Genomic DNA, 16,664 nt, shown 5'->3' on the forward strand with positions numbered 1-16,664 from the left:
CCACTACCGAGCCCGCGTCTGCCCTGCCCCTCAGCCACAGTAGCCCTGCCTTGCCCACCCACTGGCTGGAGCCAGGCCACGCTGCACCCAGCAGGGGGACAGGGCCCCGAGCTGGGGCTGTCTCCCTGCAGGGACCCCAAGGTGCTGGCCATTCCCAGCAGGGGGCCCCACAGGTAGGACGTGTGGCCCGTTGCCTTGAGTTTAGGCAGTGACTGCATGGGGGGAGACTGCAGGGCTGGGGCCTTCACCACACTGGGGCCGGCCAGGCCAGGACTCTGCATGGCTGGGGAGGGGGGAGGCCAGAGGGTGGGCAGCGGGGGCAGCTGTGGGTGGCAAGGACACCTCTGGGTTTAGCAGGGAGTCTCAGTCTTGGGGGTTAGGAGCTGCACACAGAGGCCCAAGCTGCCCCCCCCCATCCCAGCAGTGTTGACCTGGTGAGCCAGCTGGGGCCGCAAGAGGGAGGAACAGCTGGAAACATCTGGTTTGAATTGTCAGTTGGAAGCCGGGGCCCAGCAGCCAAGGAATTTGTGAGCTAATTTTAGGCCAAAATGCAAAGCATTGAGCAGGGGTGGGGCCTGGATCCCCACAGCCCAGGGACAGACGGGGCTGGGGGACACGGGGCTGCCACAGAGCCCCTCGAGGGGAGACTCGCTCTCACCTCCCCCTCCCACCCCCATCCGCCAAGGCAGCTGCACATGCTGCTGCTCCCAGATGTGGGTGGAGATGAGGAACATTCTCTCAAAGTTTTCTTCCTGGGCTGGCTTTGAACCGCAAGCCTCCCCATCTCAACCTTCCAAGCATCTGGTCTTGGGTTTTTGTTTTTTTTTCCCTTTAAATGATGGTAGCTCATGGCTGTAATCCTAGCTGAAATCTGAGGATGGTGGTTCAAAGCCAGCCTGAGCAGGAAAGTCCATGAGACTCTTATCTCCAACGAACCACCAAAACTGGAAGTGGCGCTGTGGCTCAAAGTGATAGAGCACTAGCCTTGAGCAAAAAGAGCTCAGGGACAGCGCCAAGGCTTCAAGTTCAAGCCCCATGACCAACACATAAACTTTTTTTTTTTTTTTTTTGGCCAGTCCTGGGCCTTGGACTCCGGGCCTGAGCACTGTCCCTGGCTTCTTCCCGCTCAAGGCTAGCACTCCGCCACTTGAGCCACAGTGCCGCTTCTGGCCGTTTTCTGTATATGTGGTGCTGGGGAATCGAACCTAGGGCCTCGTGTATCCGAGGCAGGCACTCTTGCCACTATGCTATATCCCCAGCCCACACATAAACTTTTAAATAAAAATAAATAAATCCTCGTAGCCTGGGCATTCATCCTCTCCTGGGCTTTGTACTGCCTGTTTTTCATGTCTGCTTCTTTAACCCTTTCAACCCCCTGGGAAGGGCCTCCCCCAACTTGGAGTTGTCCTTTCTGGAGGAAGATAAGCCAGTGCCTGGTCAGGCCTGGAAGGACTAAGTGGCCCCTCTGGTCCCCTGGTCCCCTCGGGCACCCACCCTAGGAGCACCATGGACAGGCAGGGCCCAGTTCCCCACCAACCTGGGGCTGGCACCGGCTGAGAGTCATTTCCAGGGAGGAATTCTGCAGCTGGCAGGGGTGACCCAGGGCTTGTCTCGGAGACTTGGCAACTTGGAAAGCTGCCAGCCCTTCCGCCGGGAGCCAGGCTCTGGTCATTCAGTTGGCACCACAAAGTCCAAGTTTACCCCTGTGTCTGGGATGTTCAAGATGTGTGGCTAGTCTGGGATGTTCAAGATGTGTGGCTACAGTGAAGTCCCGCAACCTCTCTGAGCCTTAGTGTACTCAAATATGAAATGGGACTGGAGAGAGAAGGACGGGGGCGGGGGGGGGGGTGATTCTAGTCCACCAGCCACCTGCCCCACTTCCTTCCTGCCTGCCCTCCTGCCCTCTTCCCCTCCTCCTTTGATCCCTCCCCTCCCATTTCTTCCTTCTTCTCCAACCCCCTTCCCCTCCTCCATCTTTTCCCACCTTTCCTTCCTGCCTCCCTTCCCCTCTCCTCAAAGACAGGACGGGAGGCCCGGCTCCCCAGGGCTCCAGGAGCTGGTGGCGGGCGCCCCCTGGTGGCTCTGTGGAGATCCATCATCAGTGACGCTGATTACTTGGGGGCGGGGTGTGGGGGGGGGTCCCTCCTCCAGCAGGTAGGAAACCAGATCTGTTCAATCACACAGCATCCCTGGGCCTCAGCACGCCACAGCCCTCAGGGAAAGGGGGGGGGGGCGGGACAAAGCCTTGGGGATCTGCTCAGAGGCCCCAAGTCCTTCTGCCTCTGGTCTGCCACCCTATGTGGGTCCTTGGGCTCCTTGATAAAAATAATGCTCACACTCAGCCTCCTTGTTGAACTCCAATGGAAGGCCAGACCAGAGAATAAAAGAGAAAGGTCCTTTACCAGCTCCCAGTGGGAGCTATTTTCTAGAAGAGGTAAATTTCACCCCCCTCCTAGCAGAGAAGACAGCACTAGCTTAGAGCAACCCTTTCTTCCTGCCTTTGGACGTGACTAGCCGGCTCTTGGTAGAACGACCAGTCTGCCGAGCTCAGCCCCTAAGCATGCAGCTTCGCAGCGTCAGTTACCTGGCCTGTCCCCGGATGGATGGATGTGGCTTGGGGGTGAGCTTGTGCATGCGCCTGGTGTGTGTTGCTTATACAGGTCTGGGGGTGCTAAAATCGGAGGGTTCAGGCCAGCTGGGACAGCAGGCTACCCTAGGCCGAAATCAGGAGTCAGTACTCTACTCAGCCTTTTGTAAATAAAGTTTTATTAGAACACAGCCATGCCTGTTGGTTTGTCCAGGGCTCTGAGAATAAAGAGCGGGAAGTTAGAACACGGATGATGAAACATTATCTGTCTTGCCCTGTAAGAAAAAAATTGGCCCTGAACTTGCAATGGCAGCCCCTCGGGCCACCGGGAGGAATGGAGGATTTGAGGACACGCCGCGGGCTGTTAGTGGGCGGTGGGCCCTGCTAGGAAGGAGAGACATGGGCTCGCCTGGCAAAGAGGGGTGCTGGTCTAAACTAAGGAACCTAATTCTACTGCCCAGAGCTGTGTCATGGGGCAGGAGGGGGGGGGTGTGCAGCTGAACAAAGCCCTCCACTTCCCCTCCCATCCTGCATGGCCCAGGAGGCAGCACCCTGAGGGCCCTGGGACTGAGGGCAAGCAGCTGAGACGCAGCCCCCACGCCCTGCTGAGTGAGGGATGTTGGGTTCAGGCAGGGCTCCCTAAAGGAGGCACCCTTGACCGCATGAATATTTTCTACCGTGGGCAGATCCCATTCTGGGCTCCACAGCCAGGACCCCAGGCTCCGCAATCCTGGGGGCCACAGCCCTTCCTTCAGCAGGTAACGCACGCAGGCTAGCGGGACAGCCCAGCCAGAGACGCTCCACCTTCTTCCTGAGTTCTTATCTTACAAACTCAGTGGGGGTGCATGAGGACCAGAGCTGATGGAGGACAGAAAGAGGAAGAGCCTGTCCAGGCAACGTGGCCCCCTGCCATGGTCCTTGGCCTGCAGGCCAGGGGTAGACGGGAGGAGGAGGTAGTTTGGCTGGCCAGTCCTACAGGGCTGCAAGACCCTTGTCTCTGCTTACAGCAGCCAAGGTCCCTGCCCTGAGGACCCCCTGAGGGGGGGTCACTAAGGAAGCCCAGACCTGTGGCCTTGTGCACTGTGGCCGAGCCCCCGAGGGCGCCCTCAGGCTGACGGGCAGGGAACTACGGGAGGAAGCTGTGCAGGGTGAGGTCATCACCGTCATGGTCCTCGAGGGGCTCCGGCATCAGGCGCTGGCTCTTGGGCAGGCCCCCGTTGGCCACGGCAGGGCCCACCTCGCCCGCATCGGGCAGCAGGGACGAGATGCACACCATCTCGGTGGGGGAATAATTGCGCACGGGGTACATGTGGCTCCGGCGGGAGAGGCGGACCGCCAGCACCACGGTGCACACGAGGAAGATGGTGGCTACGAGGGCCAGGATGAGGATGGCCAGCAGGCACTGCCGCACAGGGATGCGCTCTGCGGCCCCCGTGGGGCTGGGGGCCACAGAGCTCACAGGGGGCACCACCTGCCCAGCTTTCTGGTCCCTGCCAGGCAAGTGGCTGGTGGGTTCTGGGGTGTTCTGGGCAACGCCTTTCTCCTCGAAGACCACGGCGATGGTGGCAGGGGGTTTTATGGACTGAGACTTTGTGGTGACTGGCTCTGTGGATCGGGCCACTGTGGCAGTGGGCTCTGTGGACTGGGCTTTTACAAACATAGCCTCCATGAGTGTGGGCTTCATGGCCAGGCCCTCCGTGGCTGCTCGCCATGTGGCATTTGCCTCCGTGGCTGCCGGTTGTGTGGTCTCTGCCTCCGTGGCTGCCGGTTGTGTGGTCTCTGCCTCCGTGGCTGCCGGCTGTGTGGTCTCTGCCTCCGTGGCTGCCGGTTGTGTGGTCTCTGCCTCTGTGGCTGCCGGTTGTGTGGCCTTTGCTTCTGTTGCTGCTGGTTGTGCAGAAACTGTGGATGGAGCTGCCATGGTGGAAATGATCACAGTAGTCAATTCTGTGGCCAAGTCCCCTGAGACTGGCCTTCCCCATGTCCCTGCTGCACCATGTCCTGCAGGGGGCCCCACAGACCCCCCAGTGGCCATGTCCACAGTGGCTGGCTCAGTGGTTCCAGGGCCTGTGGAGGCCCTTTGCCCCGGTGTGGTCATGGCAGGCAGAGGCTCAGTGTCTGCTCCCAACACTCTGGTGTGGCTGTCCAGCATTTCTGGTGGGTCTGTGCCTTCCAAGTGGTAATCTTCATCCAGTTCCTCATCCAGGGTCACCTGTCTCCGGGTCCGCACAGGTACGGCACCCAGGGCCGCCTTGGCTCCATCCCTCCAGGGGCTCCCCAGCGGGAGGCTGCTCCCCGGGCCCAGCAAGGCCAGCAGCACCAGGAGCTGTGGAAGCATGGCACCTGAGGGACACAAGGACAGAGTCACCTCTGGCTCCACCGGGGATTCACACGCCACCTGGAGCTGGTCTGTGGTAGGTACTGCGGCATTAGCCATGCCCGTTGACCCCTGCACAAGGCTGGCCAGCCCCTCTGTGGGTGGCATCTGTTTTCTTGTTGTAGTTGTTGTTATTATCTAATAAAGGCATTCCTCCAGATAGAGAAACTTTGCTTCTTTGCACTTTTTTTTTTTTTGCCAGTCCTGGGGCTTGAACTCAGGGCCTGGGCACTGTCCCTGAGCTTCTTTTGCTCAAGGCTAGCACTCTGCCACTTGAGCCACAGTGCCCCTTCTGGCTTTTTCTGTGTATGTGGTGCTGAGGAATCAAACCCAGGGCTTCATGCATGCTATGCAAACACTCCACCGCTAAGCCACATTCCCAGCCCTGCCATTATTTTTTTTGGCATATATATGTATATACATACATACATACACACACACACACACACACACACACACACACACACACACGGTGCCACAAGGTGCCAGTGGCTCACACCTGTTGTCCTGGCTACTTGGGAGGCTGAGATCTGAGGATCACAGTTTGAAGCCAGCCTAGGCAGGAAAGTCCATGAGACTCTTATCGCCAATAAACTACTCAGAAAAAGCCAGAAGTGATGCTGTGGCTCAAGTGGTGGAGAGCTAGCCTTGAGTAAAAGGAGTCCAGGGTAGCACTGAAGCCCAAAGTTCAAGCCCCAGGACTGGAAGAAAAAAAATTGTGCCAGGCATTCAGGTACTTGTGGTACATTCCTGTCATCTTAGCTTACTCAGGAGGCTGAGATCTGAGAATTATGGTTTAAAGTCAGCCTGGGCAGGGAAATCCATGAGACTCTTATCTCCAATTAACCAGAAAAGAAAAATAAAAAGAAGGTAGACTTGTGGCTCAAGTGGTAGAGTGCCAGCTTTGAAGGGAAAAGCCAAGTGAGAGCACCAGGCCCTGAGTTCAAGCTGCCCCAACTACCAGCGTGCGCACACACGTACACGCACACACACACACACACACAAACACACACACACACAGTGATACAGGCACAGAGACACACTTAGGCAAGCATCTCCAATGATGCCTGATGCCTTCGGGGGGACAGACTCCCTCCCCCCCACACCCCCCTTCTAGGGGGCTGGGGAGCCAGGCCCTGACCTTGGCCCTGCTTTCCTAGGGGGAAGGGACAACCGGAAGGAGCCAGCAGCAGTACTGCAAAGCTGCATCCACCCACTGCCCCACTTGGGCGGTGCTGGTTTTCGGCAGGCAGAGCCCTGGCCACTTCCTGGAAGCTGGGGTGGACCGTGAGGGTGAGGGGTGGGGTGGTTCTGGGTAGGGGAGGTGCCAGGGAGAGTCAGGGACCCACCCACCTGCAGCGGGGACAGGGCAGGTTCTGAAGGTGGCTCTGGGCATCAAATGCCTCATGGCCTACCTACAGCACCCACACTCCCCAAGCGCAGTCAGCCGGGGCTGGCGTGTGGGCCTGAGTCCCACAGCCACTCCTGAGCCCCTCTCTGAACCCCAGCCTCCCTCTCTGTGAAATGGAACACTCCAGTGGGCTACAGCTAGGAAGGTCCCGGATGGGCAACGCTTTATCTGGGGTTCCTCTTCCCGGAGGTAGGCAGAGAGCAGAGGAGAGTAAGACCTCAGACTCAGGGAGGGCATGGAGATCCCAGACATCTTGCCGGGATGTGGAGGGTGGGCACATGGCTGCTGTCCCCCTGCTGTCCCCCCACCCACACTGCAAGCCTGTGGAGGGCATGAACTCTGGGGGTGGGGGGGAAGCAGGACCCCCAGAGGCTCATTCCAAGCCTGTTGCAGGCCTGTAGCAGGGTGTCCAGCCCAGAGCTGCCCAGTGTGCTGCCCCACCCATCTGATCCTCCTGCAGCCCATAGCCCAGACACAGACCACCGACCACCGTGTGTGGTGGTGAGTTTGGGGGGTCCTCCCCCCCCCCCCCCAGGAGCCCAGCTTTGCTTGTCAGAACTCCAGGGTGTGGCCTCAGAGCAGAGATGATCAGACAAATGGCAGAGATGGATAAGCGGCCCATGTGCCTGCAGAGCAGCCCAGCCATGCCGGCTCCTTCCAGCCCAGGCCCCTCGCTACCCTCCTGCCCCATACGGCAGCCCAGGGAACTGAGAGACCCAGGCCTGGTCACCGTGGGCCCCACCAGGGTACCATACCCAGCACAGACAGCATCTGACTCAGCACAGCCAACTCCTGGCCCCATATTGCCCTAAGGAGCTGCTGCCTGGGAGCTGGGAATGTGCGGTGGAGTGCTTGCCTAGCATGCACGAAGCCTTGGATTCAATTCCTCGGTACCACATACACAGAAAAGGCTGGAAAGTGGTAGAGTGCTAGCCTTGAGCAAAAAGAAGCTCAAGGACAGTAGGGGGGAAGGGGGGCAGAGGAGCTGCTGCTCCCCGGAGATTCCCTTGTCTCATGGGCCAAAGGGAGCCCTGCCTTCCAAGTGCCTGAACAACACCCCTCCCAGCCCCTGTGAAGACTCCCCGCAGGCCTAGCCCTAGATTCCAGGCCAGGATCCCTGTGCTGTGCTGTCAGAGTTTCACCCCTGGCTGCCAGCCAAGCCTGGAGGGGTGAGGCTGCTCCCCCACCCCTGGGACAGCCCCAGGGAGGCCCCAGCCCCAGTCCCTGCCCACTGAGAGACTGGGCCTGGGCCTCCCTGTGCAGACCCAACCACAGCGAGGGGCTGGAGGCATGGCTAAGCCGGAGAACACCCAAACAATCAATCTGTCATGAGGTGTTAGGGGGCTGCTTGGCTCTCCACTCCCCCTCCATCCTTTACTGCCCAGAAAACACCCCAAGCCCAAATAAACAATATCCTAATTACTATTTGGTTTTTATTATTGCTTGCATTTGATAACAATGAGTACTCTAAACCTATTTTTTTTTCTTTTTTGGTCGAGGGGCTTGAACTCTGGGCTTGGGAGCTGTCCCTGAGTTCTTCAGTTTAAGGCTAGGGCTCTACCACTTGAGCCACAGCGCCACTTCCACTTCTGGTTTTCTGGTGGTTGATTAGAGATAAGTCTCACAGACTTTCTTGCTTAGGCTGGCTTTGAACCTCCCTCCTCAGATCTCAGCCTCCTGAGTAGCTAGGATGACAGATGTGAGCCACCGCTGGGCGCCCTGGCTCTAAATCTAACTTTACTCGTTGTTGTTGGCACTAGGGTTTGAACTCGAGGCCCCACACTTGCCAGGCAGTGCCATACCACTGAGTCACACCCCCAACCCTCCCTAAACCTACTATTTTAATGATTTTGTCAGGAACAGTGCAATTTTCTCAATCTGATGAAAAATAAAAAAAAATGCTGACAGCAGCTGGGCGGCTAGCGCACACTTGTAATGCAGGCTGCGGGGATGCCGAGGCGGGAGGACTGCCATCGCCGGGCAGCCGACCTGGACAACACCAGAAAACATCATCTCAAAGACCCCAAATCAAAACAGGGTCCAAGGACAGCATTTTCACGGCTCCTAATAGCAATCCCACTGCCCTCTCTTCTCTAGAATGTGGCACACCAGATCACAGCCCTGCCCCTCAATAATAATCAACTCCCGCTCTTTGGGCTTGAGTTTCCCCCTCCTAAAAGGAAGGGGGGAGTTAATTCTAGGAGTGGCCCCGAGCCCTTGTGGCTCCCACCATCAGAAGCTCCCCTGGGAGCCGCCCCAGGCCTCCCCTGGGACGGCTTGTGGGTAACAACTGAGCAGAAACAGGATCTAGAAGAGACAAAGAAATCCACAGCCTCCAGAAGGGCAAGGCCAGCCTCCACTGAGGCAGAGCCTTGGGGTGCCCTCCCAGGGGCCTGGCCTTCCCACCCTGGGCCTGCTCGCGGTCCCCTGGGCCCCAGCCACTCGCTGTGGTTGGTGGATGGGCACTCACCGTGCTCAGTGGAGCAGGAGACAGCAGCCTCGTGGGCCCACAAGTGACTCTGCTTCTGTGACCCGGCCCCCCGCTCACACTGCCGGGCCACTGTGTGGCACCCCAGCCCCCTGCGTGGCCCAGATTCACCAACCCCCAACAGCAGTGTGTGAAAGAAGGAAGTGAGAATGTGGTTACTCAGGCTGGCCACGTGACAGCCCACACCCCCTTGTTTGTGACAGTTTGGGTGACAAAACTGATCAAGAAGGGTGGGCAGTGAGACAGGCGGACACCTGTCCAGCCTGCCATCGCTCTTGGGTTCAGTCGCCTTGAAAACACTAAAAATGGTCTGGGAACTATCTAGGGCAGGACCCTGTGGTTGCAGGGGGGACCCAATAAATGGAACCCTCCCCCCACACACCCAAGAAGGGCCACAGAGTTATCCAGCAATCAGGGGACAGTAGGGTGAAAAGGAGACCCTGCCTGGAAAAGGGGGGGGGGGAACCAATGAGGAAAGGAGGGGTTTTGCGTCTCACCCAGGATTGGACCGGAAGTAGAAAACAAAGCACAGAGTTTTGTGGGGTTCACAAATATGATGTCATTTCTCCTTCAAACATTATCTCTGGATTCACATAGGTCCCTGAGCAGCAATCAAGGGGTTCCCTGGGCACTGGGGTACAGTGACTCACCCTCATAATCCCAGATACTAGGGAAGTAAAGATGGGGAAGATCTGAGCTGGAGTCAGCACGGTGAAATGTTAACAAGACCTCATCTCCACCAACAAGCTGGGCATGGTAGTACCTATCTACAATTCCAGCAACAGGAGAAGCTATAATGTAGGAGCTAAGCCCAGGGCTGGTCTCAAGCAAAAACTATCTAGCAAGTCTAAATCCTATGCCACCAACACACACACACACACACACACACACACACACACACACACACACACCCCAAGCCCCACAGGCTGAGCTGAGATCTGCCCGTGTTATTTATTCGTCTTAATTTGGTCCCCTGGTCACCTCAGCTACCCTAGGCTAAGACCCATGGAGACTGTAGGCCTCAGTCAGCCAGAGCTCTTGGCTCCCCTGCAACCCCCACCCCCTGGGAGGCAGTCTAGCAACTAACAAGAGAGCAGGTCATTCACCCTGGGGTAAACACGGGAGGGGAAGGGAGGGGAGGGAGTGTTGGATGACAAGTTGGGGTCAGTGCAGGCCAAAGGCCAGCAGGCCTGAGAATTCCCAGAACAGGCTCTGAAGGGAAGGGATGGGGCCCAGGCTGTCCCAGGAGCCTTGCCCAAGGCCAGGGATAAGGAACCCCACACAGAGAAGGCCACACTCCACCTGCACACAGATTGTTTTTCAAATGAAACCCAGCCGGGCACTGGTGGCTCATGCCCACAATCCCAGCCACTCAGGAAGCTGAGATGTGAGGATCGTGATTCAAAGCCAGCCTGGGCAGGAAAGTCCATGGGACTCTTATCTCCAATTAACCACCAAAAAACCAACCAGAAGTGGTGCTGTGGCTCAAGTGGTAGAGTGCTAGGCTTGAGCAAGAGAGCTCAGGGACAGTGCCCAGGTCCTGCCTGAGTTCAAGCCCCACAACTGACCAGAAAAAAAAAAAAAAAAAAAGGAGAAAGCAGAGACAGAGACAGGATTGGAACCCAGGCCCTTGACTTCTTCACCCCTAGCCTGGGAGTGTGCAGGCTGGCTGCAGGGAAAGTGCCAATGACTATTTTCATACCAGCAGGCTTTACTTTATTATTACTATTATTGTTACTACTCTTTGCAGACCCTCCCATGTGCTAGGCGGCCTGGAGCTCTGCGTGCACCCCGGGCCCTCCCGTGTGCTAGGCGGCCTGGAGCTCTGCGTGCACCCCGGGCCCTCCCGTGTGCTAGGCGGCCTGGAGCTCTGCGTGCACCCCGGGCCCTCCCGTGTGCTAGGCGGCCTCCAGCTCTGCGTGCACCCCGGGCCCTCCCGTGTGCTAGGCGGCCTGGAGCTCTGCGTGCACCCCGGGCCCTCCCGTGTGCTAGGCGGCCTGGAGCTCTGCGTGCACCCCGGGCCCTCCCGTGTGCTAGGCGGCCTGGAGCTCTGCGTGCACCCCGGGCCCTCCCGTGTGCTAGGCGGCCTGGAGCTCTGCGTGTACCCTGGGCCCTCCCATGCCACGCACCCCAGTGCAGCCAGTTCTCCCTTCATGTAAGGGACTCAGCACCTCTAAGCCACAGGTCACACTTGAGCCTCTAGATCCACCTTCCAGGGGACCACATTTTCACAAAGACTCGGGGTTATGTTGTCACTGTGAAGATCATAAAACCACCTCTTCACTGTACCTGGCCCCTGTGAGCCCACGCGTTCTGAGTGAGTGGACTTCTCCTTCTAGAAATGCGACCCAGAGCCAGGTGCAGTGGCCTACACCTGCAATCCCAGCCACATAACAGATGGAGATTGGGGAGGTGAAACCGTGGCTCAATTGGTAGGACAGCAACCTTGAGCAAAAAAAAAGCCAAACAAGAACTCAAGTTCCTGAGTTTAAGTTCCAGTACCAACACCGGAAAAAAAAAAAAAAAGAAGTTGTCTGGGAGACTGCGTCTCAACAATGACTGGGCACAGTGGTGCACACCTGTCATCCCACCTATGGGGGAAGCAGAAGTAGGAAGCGTACAGCCTAGCCCAGGCATGAAGCAGGACTCTACCTCAAAAACAACCGATGTTAAAGAGGGTTGGGGGTGTGGCCCAAGGGGGGTAGAGCACCTGTTTAACAAGTGTAAGGCCCTAAGTTCAGTGCCCAGTACCACCAGAGAAAGAGAGACAGAGACAAAGAAACTCCATACCATGTTACCATGTAAATCTCCCTTGATGGAGACATTATTTTAATGTTTTTTTGCCAGTCCTGGGGCTTGAACTCTGGGCCTGGGTGCTGTCTCCAAGCTTCTTTTTGCTCAAGGCTAGCACTCTGCTACTTGAGCCACAGCACCACTTCTGGCCATTTTTTATATATGTGGGGCTGGGGAAATCGAACCCAGGGCTTCATGTATAGGAGGCAAGCACTCTTGCCACTAGGCCATATTCCCAGCCCCCTTCTGCCTTTTCCTGAGTAGTTTATTGGAGATAAAATCTCCCAGAGTTTCCTGCCTGGGTTGGCTTCAAACCGCAGTCCTCAGCTCTCAGCCTCCTGAGTGGCTGGAACTGCAGGCGAGAACCACCAGCACCCACTGAGTCATTACAGTTGAATTCAATCGTGTTAAAGCAAATAAAGAACATGTGGAGAACAGGGCCAAAGGCCCTAAGTAGTCAACAGACCTGGAAAGTGGTCTATGTCCTGCTTAATTCGCACACAGAAGCAAAACCTAGGCTGCTTGTGGGGAATGACTAAAGAAAAACAGAACTTGCGCTCCACCAATCAGAAGGGGCCCATCAATTTAACTGTTGGTAACTAGGAACAAAGCCCCACTCAGCCAACCACATAACTAACCAGGTGTCTGCTTTCCTCCTCTGTCCCACCACAGGCTAGCCTGGGAACCCTGGCCTTTTAGGAGCTGGGTGTGATTCAGGCTGGCTGGACGGTCAAGCTAGGTTCACCAGAGCCAGCTCTGCAACCTGGTTCTCTGGAGCAGGGGCTTAAAAATTATCCCCACCGGGCTGGGGATATGGCCTAGTGGCAAGAGTGCCTGCCTCGGATACACGAGGCCCTAGGTTCGATTCCCCAGCACCACATATACAGAAAACGGCCAGAAGCGGCGCTGTGGCTCAAGTGGCAGAGTGCTAGCCTTGAGCGGGAAGAAGCCAGGGACAGTGCTCAGGCCCTGAGTCCAAGGCCCAGGACTGGCAAAAAAAAAAAATATATATATATATATATCCCCACCTATATCCCCTCTGTCCCTATGAAAGCGAAGGTCCGGGGTCTGCGGTGTACGGGACAGGGAGCATGGGTGTGCCAATCTTAGTCATCTGAAGGGGAAATGGCCACTCAGGCTGCTGTGCCCAGGATTCGATTCCCCACTCCAAACAGGAACTGAGCCTCAGGGCATCATGCCTTTCAGCTCAATGGGGGCTGCCAGTCCGGGCAGCACCAGGAGCCGATTTCCAGGTTGCCGTGTAGAACCATTTCTCCAGAGGGAAAAGAACAGGGGTTTCCTCCAAGCTCACGAAGTAGTTTTGGCATCACGGGGCCTGGTCCCAGACCTAGAAAGCTGGAACGCAAAGATGAGCATGGTGATGCCAGCCTGTAATCCCAGCATTTAGGACGCTGCAGCACAAGGATCGTGACTTTGACAACTTAGGTTATGTGACAAGATTCTATCTCAAAAGCAAACAACAAAAATAAGCTGGGTGCCTGTGGCTCACACCTGTAATCCTAGCTACTCAGAAGACTGAGATTTGAGGATCACAGTTTGGAAGCAAGCCCAGGAAGGAAAGTCTGTGAGACTCATCTCCAATGAACCACCAGGAAACCAGAAGTGGAGCTGTAGCTCAAAGTGGTAGAGTGCTAGCCTTGAGGGGAAAAGTTCAGGGACAGTGCTCAGACCCTGAGTTCAAGCCCCATGGCCTACAACAACGAACAAAAAGCCCAGGGATGTGACTGGAATCTGGAAGGCAAAAGCAGGTTTCAGATGGAGTGACTGTCCACAGGGTGACGGAAGGCTCTGCTGTAGCCATCCTCAGGCCCAGAGCCCTCAGGGCCTAGGCCTGGAAGGAGGCCCATGTCCGATCTGAACAACTCTGTGTCTGACCTGTACTGGCAACACACAGGTGATGGGCTGCAGAAAAACTGAACACAGCTGGACCTCAGGCACAAACTTGGGGAGTCAGACCCAGATGCCCTTTCACCATCATTGTACCTGTGTTCTGCCCCCCACCCAACCCAGCTTCCTCAGCTTCCAGGACCCCAGAAAGGGAAATTCTACCATCTCTGGAAGGGGTACCAAGCTCATTGCCTCAGCCCAGGGTTGACATAACTAGAAGTCATATTCTTTTTCTTTTTTTGTGCTGGTACTAGGGCTCGAACTCAGGGGCTCGGGGCTGTCTCTGTGCCTTTTTGATCAAGGCCAGTGCTCTGCCACTTAAGCCACAACTCCACTTCTAGCTTTTTGGTAGTTAATTGGAGATGAGTCTCATGGACTTTCTAGGCTGGCTTTGAATTGCAATCCCTGATCTCAGCCTCCTGATAGCTGGGATTACAGGTGTGAGCCAGCAGAGCCTGGCCAGAAGTCATAATCCTGAAGTAGGTGGGAATGATGGGGAGCCCAGAGGAGGAAACCTCCAGAAAACAGAACAGGGACAGGGTAGAGCACACAGGGCCTCTGGACCCATCAAAAGGTCACGGATTTATCCTGAGGTGAATGGAAAGCCGGGGTGGGCTTTGAGCCGTGCTATGCGGGCCAGCGGGAGCTTTAAGGACTAGGCAGCCAGTACATCTTTGTGGCACAGTGTCTGTCATGACTCAGCTCTGAAGAGCTTCACTTCCTACCCTGAGAAAAGCGGGTACTCAGTTAATGTGGGGGAGGGAAGGCTTGGTCGGAGGCTGTGATGGCTAGTCCCATCTATTACCTTGCCTGGGCTACAGGTGCCCAGATATGTGGTTTAACTCTTTAAGTGCCACCTTTTATCTGCCAGACAAGGGAAGAAACGGTCTCCTTCAGAGAAATTGTTGTAGAAAGTTCTGGACACAAAGGTAGGAATGGGTGGGTAGAGGCAGAGAACGAAGCTGTAAGGCTGTGCAGCCCATGGCCTGGCAAGGAGGCATCCTGGGTCAGAGGCCCATGAGAATGTCCACCTTCTGCCCCATACCCTGTGACAGTGCTGGGACTGAAACCCAGGACCCCTAGCCCTTGACACTTGCTTGTACAAGACACAGGCTGGGGCAACAGCAGCACATGTGTCACCTGGGACCCATATCTGAGCAGCACGAAGCCACCCTCGAGGCTACAAACCACAGGTACCGGAGGAACAGGCCTGCAACGACTTCCTGTGAGCAGGGCCTAGCTTCCAGTCCTGCCTTGAACCTCAACACTGACCCGGTTTGCTGCATTGATACAGCTGGCTCTCTACCCTCAGGCCCTGAGCTTTAGCCTGAACACCTTTCCAGGCTGGACAACATCTACTACATTCCCCCCGTTTCCTATGGCCTTTTTTTTTGGGGGGGGGGAGGGAAAATTGGTGTAATTTTTTTTAATGTGGCCATTTTTTGTGTGTGTGTGACTTATTCCATTGGTTTGGAGCTTAAATAACTTTCTCCTAGCCTGAAGTCTAAATAGTGATTCATTTCCTTAAAAAGATTTTTTTTAAAAAAAAGTTTCAGCTGGGTGTTGGGAGGCTAAGATGGTAGAAGCTGAGCCTGGTGGCACATACCCATTATCCTAAATATGGCAGCAAGAGAAAAGTGGAAGATCACAGTCCAGGCAGGAAGATCGTCTCAAAAAACAAGAAACTTGCACCACAGAAAAGGCTGGCAGCGTGGCTGGGGTAGAGCACCCCCCTCCTAAGCTTGAGTCACCCGAGTAACTGAGTCGCCCGTTTCCCTCAGCTATTGGTTCCGTTAGGGCGATCTTGGTGTATGCATCCCAACTGCTCTACAGTGCTTATTTTTAATAATTACTTATTGTTAATGTGTTAAACAATTTCCTTCTGTAATATAGAAATTCTGGGGAACTTAAAAAAAATAGGGTTTAAGACACTGTCTTGCTATGGAGCCCCAAATTGTCTTTGAACTCAATCCTCTTGCTTCAGCCTCCCAAGTGCTGGGATTACAGGTGTGGACCAGTGAGCCCTAGATATGCTTTTAAAAGCTAGAATTAACTGATTGTTGGGTTAAAGGTCAGAACAAGGCTGGGCGCTGGAGGCCCATAACTGTAATCCTAGCTACTCAGGAGGCTGAGATCTGAGGCTCTCGGTTCAAAGCCAGATGGAACAGGAAAAGTCTGAGAATCTCATCTCCAATAATTCTCCAAAAGCCAGAAGTGGAGCTGTGGCTCAAGTGGTAGATTGCCAAGCCTTAAACCAAAATAAACAAATGTAAAAAATAAAAAACTCAGAGACAGAGCTAAGGTCCTGAGTTCAAGCCCCAGAACTAGCACAAAAACAAAACAAAAGGTCAGAACGTTGACTCTGGGCATCGTGGTGGGCCTTTTGCAGTGAGCTGTGCCATCTTACTCACTGCTCTGGCAAGGGCTGAAGGATGCACCATCTGCCACTGAGGGGACAGGGCTGTGTCTGGAACTAAAGGGCTTTGTCCAGTCTGAGCAACACATACTACCCCTCTGAAGGAAAACGAGTTTTGGTATTTAAGATGCCAGGAGAATCAGGAAATGCCACTTCACTTCAAGAGTTAACAGGTTCTAAAGACCCCACAGAGACTTTTTCTGGACACAGAACACCAAATACAGCGAAGGAAGTAACTCTTTAAAAAATAGAAGTTGTCCCAGACAAGTTTGGCTCGCCGTCTGGGGCGAGCATGATGGGCTGCAGGCCTGCTGGCAAAGCGACAGTGGCCAAAGCAGAAACTTGGCTCTGGTAAACAGACCCCACCCCCACCCCCCACCACACGCTGGGTCTGTGGAGACGTCTGCCAACTCCTTCCTGCAGCCTGGGCTCTCGACCTGCCTGTCCGGCACAGGCCGCCCAGGCCATGGCCCCCGAGATCAAACTGCTCTTTACCTCGTTTATAAACGTTTAGAAAAAGGCAAACAGTGGGAAATTCCTGGCCACAGTGAAATGTCAGCAATGGCATCCTGTATAAGTTAAGTCGAGGGGACCTGGCTTGATGGTGGCCAGCCACAGCAGCCCCATGCACAGGGCTGGGCCGGCTGCATGACCAGGTGCAGGCGTGTCACCAAGACAAGGGAAGGG

At 55.6% G+C, this 16,664-nt stretch overlaps 1 protein-coding gene across 2 annotated transcripts; it reads right to left on the reverse strand.

The window, feature by feature from the left end:
• Positions 1-3,680: 3,680 nt before the first annotated feature.
• Selplg (selectin P ligand) lies at positions 3,681-9,158 on the reverse strand. Of its 2 annotated transcripts, XM_048342770.1 has the most exons (3): positions 8,843-9,158; positions 4,394-4,927; positions 3,681-4,303 (listed from the first exon to the last, which is right to left on the reverse strand). In XM_048342770.1, exons 2-3 carry the CDS (start codon positions 4,920-4,922, stop codon positions 3,714-3,716), a joined length of 1,119 nt encoding a protein of 372 aa, XP_048198727.1. In that variant the 5' UTR covers positions 4,923-4,927; positions 8,843-9,158; the 3' UTR covers positions 3,681-3,713. The 2 variants fall into 2 exon arrangements, with proteins under 2 accessions (XP_048198727.1, XP_048198726.1); XM_048342769.1 differs by having other exon boundaries at positions 3,682-4,927; positions 8,843-9,154.
• Positions 9,159-16,664: the final 7,506 nt, after the last annotated feature.

This window comes from Perognathus longimembris, chromosome 3 (genome assembly GCF_023159225.1).
Source record: "Perognathus longimembris pacificus isolate PPM17 chromosome 3, ASM2315922v1, whole genome shotgun sequence".
Taxonomy (NCBI): Eukaryota; Metazoa; Chordata; class Mammalia; order Rodentia; family Heteromyidae; genus Perognathus; species Perognathus longimembris.